Raw genomic sequence first — 12,132 nt, forward strand, 5'->3', positions numbered from 1 at the left:
TGCAACCTTCTTAATGATTATTTCATATAGCCGAGGGCCAGGACGGGCCCAAGGCATTTTGGCACCGGAGGCGAATCACAAAATGGTGCCCCTCACCCTGTGTCAGGGTTGGAGTCAGTTGTAGGTCAGCAATAAAACAATAAATCAACCATGGCCAGTGACTCTTTATTCAAGATTGCAGCTCCAGCCCAGTGGTCTCAGCAACCCTTTCCTGGAGCTCTTGCCCTGATGAAGCAGTTGCGAGGGCTGAAAGTCCCCACTTTTCTAGTGCTGACTAGGACTCTTCCTCTCCAAGCTGCGTCTGGGCACAACCACCCTCTGCTCTGGCCTTTTCATTTCTCAGTGTGTTCTACAATCCCAGGGGGAAGGGGAGCTGGATGCAGCAGGAGGGGAGACTCCCTAGCTTCTTCTGCAGTAGGCGTCTCCACCTCTTGGCCCCACTCCCTCCAGCCCCTGCTGTCACCTCTGAGTCTGAACCATGCTCTGCCACAGCCTCTTCCTGCTCACTAAGTCCTGTTACCTCTTCAGCTTCCGACACACCCTCCTCCCAGTCTGCTCCCTCTTCTCCCTCTGACCACTCATCATCGTCCCACCACAAATCCTCTGGCTCTGAGCCTTCTTCCCCTGGGGGTTCCCCAGCTGGTACCTCCCACCATTCCTCTGCATCCAGCCAGTCCATGACCCCCCACCAGGGAAGAAAAGGGGAGTGATGATCTGCATCAGGAACAATGGGGGGGGGAGGAATAAAGATCAACATTGGGAACAGGATTTGGGAGAAGACCAGCAGTGCCTCCTATTCACTGAGAGGCCACTGTGGAGGAAACATTAGGGTGGCAGGGGGAGGCTGTGAAGGAGGTGGTAGCATGTGGCCTTCAAGGAGCTGCAGCTGTCTCTAGCACTGTGGCAGGTGATGCATTCCTTGCCGATTGGATCTGCTGAAGTTTCACCCTGGGCCAGCAGGGGGATACTGTATATAGTTTTCACTCAGGTCTGTAGATAGTTTTCACTCAGGTCCACGTCAGTTATTTTAGGCGGGAACTCTGGGCTGTTGTTGCTACAATGTTGACAGCCGGCTGCCTATAAAAGCAGGCCGGCTGAGCTGTTTGCAGTCAGTTCTATTCCAGCTTACAAAATAAAGAGCTACTTGGAGAAATCGCTGTGTCGTCTGCTATGTCAACCCACAACTTAACAATCTACATCAGGAACAATGGGGGGGGGGGGGAGGAATAAAGATCAACATTGGGAACAGGATTTGGGAGAAGACCAGCAGTCCCTCCTATTCACTGAGAGGCCACTGTGGAGGAAACATTAGGGTGGCAGGGGGAGGCTGTGAAGGAGGTGGTAGCATGTGGCCTTCAAGGAGCTGCAGCTGTCTCTAGCACTGTGGCAGGTGATGCATTCCTTGCCGATTGGATCTGCTGAAGTTTCACCCTGGGCCAGCAGGGGGATACTGTATATAGTATTCACTCAGGTCTGTAGATAGTTTTCACTCAGGTCCACGTCAGTTATTTTAGGCGGGAACTCTGGGCTGTTGTTGCTACAATGTTGACAGCCGGCTGCCTATAAAAGCAGGCCGGCTGAGCTGTTTGCAGTCAGTTCTATTCCAGCTTACAAAATAAAGAGCTACTTGGAGAAATCGCTGTGTCGTCTGCTATGTCAACCCACAACTTAACAATCTACATCAGGAACAATGGGGGGGGGGAGGAATAAAGATCAACATTGGGAACAGGATTTGGGAGAAGACCAGCAGTCCCTCCTATTCACTGAGAGGCCACTGTGGAGGAAACATTAGGGTGGCAGGGGGAGGCTGTGAAGGAGGTGGTAGCATGTGGCCTTCAAGGAGCTGCAGCTGTCTCTAGCACTGTGGCAGGTGACGCATTCCTTGCCGATTGGATCTGCCACTTGGTGGATCCTGCTGCTGAGGCAGTCACCTCGTTTTGCCTCATGGGTGGGCCACTCTTGCCGAGACCTAAGTCTCATAAATAAAAACTGGTTCATGTACATGAGTCTTGGTGACCAGTGGCACAAACTGAACATGCCAAATTTGGTTTGTGAGAGGCTGAGATTACTTTATTGTTGTGAGATGACTTAGAATATGAGGAACAGGAGGGCAATGAAGCAGAGATATGATGAAGCAGAGAGGTGGGGAGAAATTTGCTTCTTGTTCAATTACTTTCAGGAGTTGTGGGATGGCATGGCAGGCCACTGGTCCATCACAGACTACCATCTCAAAATGTCCCCAGACAACTCTACTTGCTGAGCAGGGCTTAAAGTGAACAAAATATTTCCTATTTACTTTCAGTGATAATTACAGTTTCTAGTAATTGCATTTAATTACAATATTTATTTCTCCACAGTATCGGCTGGAAACCTTTACTGAAACAAGATTATGTGAATGGACTTTTGAGCCTTATACCAGTGAGTAATTTTCATGAATAGTGAATCATCCATTTTGATTGCAGTTGTGTCATTGTAATCCAATGTAATTTGTCACCTAATCATGCTTTGTACAGAGCCCTAAAAAATCTAGCTTCATTTTACTTACAACCATTCTGTCATAATTGATAGTGAGCACACAGCCACGTGGATGGCTGATTCCCTGTAACACCTGTCCATGAAATCAGGAGAATTTGTTCACACTTTAAGCGAACCTACCACACCCACAGAATCAATATATGAATCAAAGCAACTTCTCCTTCAAAATCCAAACTATTTGTAATGTAATTCTCCAGTAAAAGAATGTGCACAGAAATGTGCATAATAGTGGAAAAAATGAAAATAACATACAAAATGCATGCAATTAAGGGAGAATTCCTTGCAGAAAAATACACACACTGGGCTGTGGTTTTTCAACGTGATGCCCATGGGCATCATGGGGCCTGCAAAGGGCTTCAGTGGTGCCCTCAAGCTTGGGAGGCAGACTCAGGGATTTCTTTTCTTTTTTCTTTTTAAAAAGGAAGTCCTAGAAATAAAGCTATGATGCAAAATGTGCAATTATCCTTCTAAGTGATTTCTGGAAATAAGTGAGCCTGGTTGCTTCTACCTGTCAGTGTTTTCAGCCAATGGGCGAAGTCAGAGCTGTCACTGATAAGTGAGGTGTGTGAACACCTGGCAACAGGAACCCCTGGGTTCCTAAAGAGCTTATGTTTTCCTCTTCCCTTTGCGTGTTCAGACCTTTAAACCTTCCCCTTAAATAAATTCAGACAAGACTCAAATTTTGGTTTGGTTTTTGGCAGAATTTAGGCCACAACTTTATTGATTACAGCAAGTGAGTGGTTGCATAGGCTCTGGTTCAACTAGCTCCCTGCACCCTTGCAGGCAACGCTGACCCAGGGCACCAGCATAGGTCAGCCTAGGGCGAACACCTGGATAAGCGGAAAGTTGGGAACAGGCTATGTCCACCAACCAAATGTCCCCCTGGACTCAGGCAAGGGCACAACCCCCTCTCAGGGGTTGACCAAACCATTGAGTCCCTGGATTCCTTTAACAAAATACCCTTCATATAGGGATGGCGAGAGTGTTCCCCCATCCCTATCACCTGAACCAGAGCCTATCCGCAACCTTACAAGTTGTGATGATTTGCTACGTGGCAGGTGAAACCCAAATGGCAACAGCCAATCAGCCAAGTGGGGAAATTCCTGCCGTGCCCCAGTCCCAACGACAGACGACACAAGACGGCATAGCAAGGTCAAACGCAACAAGCCCTGAAAGTAGGAAGAGGTGGGCGGGTGTTCTGATGCACAAACCGAAAGAGGAAGCTCTGGGTCCCTTGATCCGTTTAGGCTGAGTCCCATTGGCCTGATTAAACCCAGCATCAAGGGACCTACCAACTGGGTGCTGTGGCTATCCAAACGTACCCACCCACAGCACAGGGTTTGGTTGCCAGGTCTCACCACAACACGTGCTCTCTTTTAGGGAGGACCCGATTTAGTGCACTTTTGCTGCATCTGTCTTGCTTTCTAGTAGTCCTTGGAATTTCCATACTTCGCCTTTCCATTCTTCCTAGCAACCAGGATGTGTTTTTTTCCTGTGAAGGGTTCATCTGAGATCAGGTACTCCCTAAAATTTACTGTTTGCAGAATAAGTGGGAAGTGAATGTTAAGCAATCCCCTCCCCCAATGGCAAATGCAAAACGTGATAACTTTGCAGAGAAGCTTATACAGTGGTACCTCGGGTTACAAACGCTTCGGGTTACGAACTCCGCTAACCCAGAAGTAGTTGCTCCAGGTTGCAAACTTTGCCCCAGAATGGTGGCGCTGCGGCAGCCGGAGGCCCGTTAGCGAGAGCATACCTCAGGTTAAGAACGGTTTCGGGTTAAGAATGGACCTCCAGAACAAATTAAGTTTGTAACCTGAGGTACCACTGTACAGATATCCTGCTGTGCGGGAGCTGATGTTCGGGCACGCTTTAAGAATTCACTGCACAACTTACAGTACAGTGGTATACATGTCTACTTCAGAAGTTAGATGAGTCCTGCCCTTTGACACCAGAAATTTAACAGACAGTCTGAATGCTGTTAACACTTCCAAAATAATCAACAGAGGGCAAAGGGAAACTGGTATCTCATATGCCCATCAATATATCTCTAAATATTTCAGAAGCTGATGATTCTTTCCTCTCAAACAGATTGCTTCCATGCCACTAACATTTCATAAAGCATTCAGTGTTTGTTCATTTTGTGCATAATATGTTCCTTCATATCAGTGCTTTTTTTCTGGAGGTACACTGGGGTACGCATACCCCTAAACGTTTTGTGAATATTTGTACTTTTGTTCATTTACTGTATTTAATTTTCCTGATTTGAGCTATAAAATGGTGATTTTCTTGAGTCAAAATGAGAGTAACCCTAAGCATTTTTTTTTTTTTTTAGAAAAAGCACTGCTTCATATGATTGTCAGATCATTTGAACTTTGACTCAGCACAGAAAAGTTCCCAGTTACTTTAGGAAAAGGCCTTTCCTTTAAGTTATCACGGGCTCACAAAAGAACCCAAAGTTAAAAGAAAAAAGGTTGCTTGTACTATCAGTATTATAAAGGTGAAGTGTAATGGCTTTCCTGGAAAAGTAATAAACTCCTACTAAAGTGATTGGCAAGGCCTGTTGTACAAAGCAGCTGAGAGTTGCTGAAGAGAGCTGAAAGGTTTCTTTACTAACTTCATCCCCCTCCCCAGTTTTGTGGGGGCTTTGTGATGTCTTTGGGTAGCTGGAGGCAGCCATTATTGCTATTCAAAAAGGCAACTCTTCTCTAGAAACTTCTTGCAAAGTGTGAAATACCTCAGTGCCTGTCAAGGAGCTCAGACAAACATCCCTGGAAAGAATGAATTCACTTATTGATCCAAAGGAGCAGTCTGGACAAAGAAACTGCACAGATAATCTCTGCACAACTTGATGAACCCCTAGAAAACTTGAACATTATATCTGGATCTTGGGTCCACTAGACGAATGTAACTCAGCATGGAAAAAAGATAGCTATTGAATAGCTAGCTGTATTATCTATTTCAACTAAGAACTCTTTCGATAATTAAGTTTAATGGATATATTAATCAAGGATCTAAAATGTGGAACTATATATTCACATGGTACTCAATTTTTAGTCATATTAAGCAAAGTTTTTTCAAAATAATTCTAGTATTCCCTCTAATTATAATAAGAAGGGTGAGCAGCAATATGCTGATCAGGGCAAAGCAAAACAGGACCCCCTGTAAACAAAGCAGAGATTTCTCTGTTCCATCTACTATTTGATTTCAATGAGCTTAAGTGGTGTTTGGGTTCGGATTATGGTCTCTAGACTTGCTAAAATATTGTGTTTATGTTGTTTCTTTCTATCAGATATTTTGGTAGATGGGCCACAAAATGGCGCATCTCCTCAACCATGGGATATTAAAGTCCAAGTTCCACAGATGTTTCAGGAAGATACAAAAAAGTTTCGCATTCCTCACTCTTCTTTAGTAAAGGTAATTTGTCAATCATGGGTTGAAAATCAAGCATTAAGTCACATTATTATACCTCAGTTATGCTGGTTTCTTGATCTGCTTTATCACACAGCTCTGTGATGGTTAATATTTTGTAGGTGGTTTTCATTTACATACCCTTTGCTTTCATTTGCCGTAGGTAAAAAATTCTGTTGCCCTTGGTAGTTCAGTTAGGCTGCCACAGTCATTCCCTTGAACTAAATGAGACTTACCTCTGAGTAGACATGCATAGGATTGCACTGTTCTGCTTCCTCAGTTAAGGCACCACCATTCATTTTGTTTAAGACAATGGCATACAATTGCTGGAAATACTTGGCAGAAATCTGTATTTGTGCACCATTTATATTTCAGGAATGCCACAAGTGTCATGGTCGTGGCCGATACAAATGCAGTGGGTGTCATGGTGCCGGCAGAGTGAGTATTGGCTGTGTCCTCTCCAGTTCAATTCCTTCTTTCTTCTGTGTTCTCAGTGTTATCACTTGTGCCACTTGCACAGCAATCCTGTTTAGTCATTTCATGTTGTAATCTGTGTTGAAAAATCCATATATACACCAGAAGGAAAGCAGTGCCTTGCATACTTAAAAATACCAAATGTGTTGGGGAATGGCATGTTCAGGCAGACATTTCTGACATTTGGGGGAAAGCTATTACTTCTAGAATCGCATAGCTATCAACTTACAGATTTGAAAATAAGGGACCAGCAGCCTTGAAAATAAGGGATCAGCAGCCAAAATAAGGGATTTTCCGAGCACAGGTATGTTCAACTTCTGAGCCCCTCCGAGCCAAAGGCAGAAAGCCCAGCCAGCAGTCAAACGAAGCCTCAAGCGGTGGTTCCCACAGCACAGCAACCCGGCAAAGGGGATGCAGCAAGGGAAACCACGTCACCTCTCCGCTGGGAAGCGCTGAGCAAAGGCGAGTCCCCAGGCAACGCGGCCGATTTGATTGGCTCAAGGCATGCAAGCTCCACCCCCCAGTCATTCTTAGACTCCTTATTGGGTGAGCAATGCAGCCATGCAACACAGTTGGAGCCTCTCTCCTCCCTGGCTGGCAGGGAGGGAGGGAGAGGAGATGCTTCCTTTGAAACCTGGGAAATTTAAGGGACATCATCATCAATAAGGGACAGCAATGGGGGACAGCGCTGGGATAAGGGACTTTCCCACCAAATAAGGGATGGTTGACAGCTATGTAGAATTGTGTAATCTGTTCTGTTGTTGTTGTTGTGGTGCACCTTTAGATGAGGTGTGTGACATGCAGTGGAGCCAGACATAAAGCAAAAGCGAAACACCTGAAACATCAAAAGCGATGCCAGATGTGTTCAGGTAGCGGACGTAAGAGGTAAGTTTTCTGAGGTGGGATATTCTCTCTCTCTCTCTCTCTCTTTGATAGATACTACTTATAATAATAATAATAATATTATTATTATTATTATTATTATTATTATTATTATTATTATAGATACTACTTATTAAATACTTAGGATAATTTCTGCCAACACCAAAGGAACTTAAGAATTAAATAAACCAAGGGAGTCCTACTATAAAACGATAAATCCCAATCCAAAAGTAAAGGCATACACACATACGTATATCTATCGCAGGAGCTCTTAGAGGCTTTTCCTGCAGTGATTGCCCCATTAGCCGAACCACCGATTACCTGAAAGGAAGAGCTGACATGAAAGGGAGGCTTGACTGTGTTGCCTTGGTGACAGAGATGCTTCTTTCCATGCAAGGAAGGCTGGCCGAATTGGGGTGAGGGGTAGGTGTGCTGCTATCCCACCCGCAGCTGGTTATTCATAAGCTAAGGAGGGCTGCCCACAGAAGCTTTCTAACCCAGAAAGAGAAGAGAAGGAATGAGGATGATTTCATGCCCTCTGCTCTGCCGAGGCATGGTTGTCCCCCTTCTCATTTAATCCCCACAGCAACCCTGTTAGGTAGGTAAGGCTAAGAGGCAGTCATTGCCCCTAGGTCACCCAGATAGCTTTATGGCTGGGTGGGATTGGAACTCTGATTTCCCAGGTCCTAGTCTCACACTGTGACCACTGTTCCACACTGGCATACAGGGAAATAAAGAAATGGTGAGCACCTCTGCATGCTGGCCATGTTTTTGTGGTGGCAATATGTAGGCAAGATCTCCCTATGGCTCAACACCCATCAAATGCATTGCTAGACATGCAGGCACCGCATATATGGGACAGCCTACAGGTACCTCCTAGGTGTGAGCCCAGCAGTCCCATGACTCCCCAGTGTAGTGGTTAAGAGCAGTGGTCTCGTAATCTGGTGAACTGGGTTCGATTCCCCCCCCCCCCACATGCAGCTGCTGGGTGACCTTGGGCTAGTCAAACTTCTCTGAAGTCTCTCAGCCCCACTCACCTCACAGAGTGTTTGTTGTGGGGGAGGAAGGGAAAGGAGATTGTTGGCCGCTTTGAGATCCCTTAGGGTAGTGATAAAGCGGGATATCAAATCCAAACTACTACACCTCCTCCTCCTCCTCCTCCTCCTCCTCCTCCTCCTCTTCTTCTTCTTCTATTGCTATGCGCACAGGCTCAGAACCTGAGTTGCCTGCATGCCCAGCTCCAGGGAAGGCCAAGGTAACTGGATTTCTATTTATAGAAGACATGGATAGGCTGACCCTTCTAGGTAAAGGCTGAGAACATTGCAGTATACTTGGCAGGCACTATAGCAAGCACTATGTCCATCCAGATTGGGGCTGGCAGGGACAAAAGTAGGGAGTTAATGGGCTCTCCTGAACTCGGGAGGGGGAGGGATCCTTGCAGCATTTGCAGGTACACAGGGGAGACAGAGAAGAAGGAACAAAAGGGATAAGAAAAATGTAAACCCAGTTCATTTCTTCGCAACAGATTCTACATTTTTGGGCTTTTATCCATTTACTCAATAAGCATAAGAATAGCAGCAGCAATAGCAATAGCAATACAGTGGTACCTTGGGTTCCATACACTTCAGGTTCCATACGATTCAGGTTACATACGCTTCAGGTTACAGACTTCGCTAACCCAGAAATAATACCTCGGGTTAAGAACTTTGCTTCAGGATGAGAATAGAAATTGTGCTCCGGCAGCGCAGCAGCAGCAGGAGGCCCCATTAGCTAAAGTGGTGCTTCAGGTTAAGAACAGTTTCAGGTTAAGAACAGACCTTCGGAACGAATTAAGTACTTAACCTGAGGTACCACTGTAGCAACAACATAGTACTGCCCAGCAATGCAAACCAGCCAAACTTCAATGATTAAGTATTGAATTGACAGATTTCCATTCCAAATAGGTCTGACACCCTCAAGCTGTAGATGAGCTGTGACTTCCTAAATCTCATCTGTACAATGATAACGTGCATATGAAAACCTATGAAAGTACCTCTGAGCCCAACATTAACTTTTTATACAAGGAAAATATTTTTGAAGGTTATGTCTATACAGAGGTACTCAGGGCTCAGAGGTACTTTGATAGGTTTTGTTATGCACATTATCATTGAGAAACAAGGCTGATGATACCATCTGGTTGAGTGATCCAAATCTCACCTAATCCCATGGAAAGACTTCCATTTTCCATTTACAGTAATACCTCCGCAAACGTCTGCCTTATCTAGCGTCCATTCCGGCGAACGTCCGTGGCAAACCCGGAAGTACTGGAACGGGTTACTATCTGGGTTTGCCGCTCGCACATGTGCAGAAGCGCAAATGCAGCGCTTTGCCCTGCATCTTTTTCGGCTAGTGGTTGGGGCTCTGGAACGGATCCCGGCTGCAAAACGAGGTACGACTGTACCATATTTTACAGAGCCTTGTTTTCTTTTGACACCTTCTCCTCCCAGGTTGTCTGCAGTATGCAGAACCGCTGCCCTTCTGCTTCTCTGACTGCTGAACTAATTGCCTTTACAAATGATCTTTAAATGATGCAAAGTAGCTCACCATTCTTTTAAACTGTTTTTATTAGGCTCCATTATGCTTAAAATAACAGAGATGGCATTGCGGGATAATCGTGGCAATAATTTTGAAAGCGGGATCCATTGGGGCTAGCAACATCTTAAAGTGCTTTCATAAATCAGCTGTTAACTGCTGCTAATCTGCGTCATGTTGATGCAATCCAAATTTGCCAAGAACAAACATATGCTTTCTACATCTGTTGTAGGCAGAATGGCACTTTCCTTGAAAAGGGTCACCTAGTCTTCTATAGCTTTGTAGGGAAACGGCCATTTTGTGCAGATGAGCATTTCATTTCCTTCAATGACATCTTTGTTACTCAGTGATCTCTGTGCTGGCACAAATCATGCAATTCAAGCAACTCGCTGTTGAGTGTTGAAGTTAAATAGGTAAAAACACTTCCCCCTTTTAGCTCTTAAACATTTACATTGGTAGTTAAAGGTAAAGGTAAAGGTACCCCTGCCCGTACGGGCCAGTCTTGACAGACTCTGGGGTTGTGCGCCCATCTCACTTAAGAGGCCAGGGGCCAGCGCTGTCCGGAGACACTTCCGGGTCACGTGGCCAGCGTGACATCGCTGCTCTGGCGAGCCAGAGCCGCACACGGAAACGCCGTTTACCTTCCCGCTGGTAAGCGGTCCCTATTTATCTACTTGCACCCGGAGGTGCTTTCGAACTGCTAGGTTGGCAGGCGCTGGGACCGAGCAGCGGGAGCGCACCCCGCCGCAGGGATTCGAACCGCCGACCTTTCGATCGGCAAGCCTCAGGCGCTGAGGCTTTAACCCACAGCACCACCTGCGTCCCCACATTGTTAGTTAGGGTGGCTCATAATGGAACTAAACCAAAGCAAGACCATAATACAGTGGTACCTCAGGTTACATACACTTCAGGTTACAGACTCCACTAACCCAGAAATAGTACCTCAGGTTAAGAACTTTGCTTCAGGATAAGAATAGAAATCTTGCTCCAGTGGTGTGGTGGCAGCAGGAGGCCCCATTAGCTAAAGTGGTGCTTCAAGTTAAGAACAGTTTCAGGTTAAGTACGGACCTCCGGAACGAATTACCGTATTTTTCGCCCTATAGGACACACTTTTCCCCCTCCAAAAATGAAGGGGAAATGTGTGTGCGTCCTTTGGGGCGAATGCAGGCTTTCGCTGAAGCCTGGAGAGCGAGAGGGATCGGTGTGCACCGACCCCTCTCGCTCTCCAGGCTTCGCGCAGCTCTCCGCAAGCCGTGGGAGCCCACACCGGGCTCCCACGGCTTGCGGAGAGTTGCCTGCATGCTGAAGCCTGGGCGCTCTGAGCTCTCCGCAAGGCGTGGGAGCCCGGCGCTGGGCTCCCGCGGCTTGCGGAGCGTTGCCTGTTCTGGGGGCTGGGGTCGGGGGTCGGGGGAAGCTCGGGCTTCCCCCGCTCCAGCCCCATGCCTGGGGGGAAATAAATTTTTCCCCTTTATTTCCCCCCAAAAAAACTAGGTGCACCTTATGGGACGGTGCGTCCTATAGGGTAAAAAATACGGTAAGTACTTAACCTGAGGTACCACTGTACTTCCAGCCCTTCCCCTTCTGATAACTGATTTCCTATTCTGTTTCTCACTCAGTTTAAAGGGTATAGTGGGTCATTGGGGGAACCAGATGCTATCCACTGGATGCCATCATTGATGGCTTATGTGGATCCAAAGGAGACATATATGAAAACTCCCTGAGAAATATTATTAGTTTTATTTTTATTTTTTTAAATAATATTTATTCAAATTTTAAAAATTACAAAAAGAAGAAAAAGAAAAAAGAGAAATAAAAAAACAAAAAAATACAATCAGTACAAAAAAAAAGAACAAGTCGAACCTTTACATAGCTTTCTTTTTTTTTTTTTTCAATTTGCATGGTGTGTTTTGGTTTTTTTTTTTTTTAAATGATTTTTATTCGTTTTTCAAACAGATAACAAAAACAATACAAAACAATATAATTTCCAACCCATCGTTTCATACCCTTCTTTCTTTTGACTTCCCCATACCTCCCCATCCCTGCATCCTTGTTTAATGGTTCTTTAGCAACCCTTAGGTCCATTATCTTAATTCCTTTTCATAAAAGTTCCTTTAGTTTTTTTGATTACTGCTGCAATTCTTTACCTCTTACCCCCTGACATCTTAACATTCCTCAATTTTACAATTGTTTTTAAGGTATATTTTAAATTTCTTCCAGTCCTCTTCCACTGTCTCTTTCCCCTGGTCACGGATTCTGCCC

At 45.5% G+C, this 12,132-nt stretch overlaps 1 protein-coding gene across 1 annotated transcript in view; it reads left to right on the forward strand.

Moving 5' to 3' along the window:
* LOC307208809 (protein SSUH2 homolog) overlaps window positions 1-12,132 on the forward strand; it is a 42,922-nt gene that overhangs the window by 12,031 nt on the left and 18,759 nt on the right. The window contains exons 5-8 of the mRNA XM_079963783.1: window positions 2,358-2,418; window positions 5,828-5,952; window positions 6,322-6,384; window positions 7,205-7,305. Of these exons, the coding sequence (XP_079819909.1) occupies window positions 2,358-2,418; window positions 5,828-5,952; window positions 6,322-6,384; window positions 7,205-7,305 (350 nt within the window). The remainder of the gene's footprint in view (window positions 1-2,357; window positions 2,419-5,827; window positions 5,953-6,321; window positions 6,385-7,204; window positions 7,306-12,132) is intronic.

This window comes from Podarcis cretensis, assembly GCF_951804945.1.
Source record: "Podarcis cretensis genome assembly, chromosome: 2".
In the NCBI taxonomy this organism is placed as follows: Eukaryota; Metazoa; Chordata; class Lepidosauria; order Squamata; family Lacertidae; genus Podarcis; species Podarcis cretensis.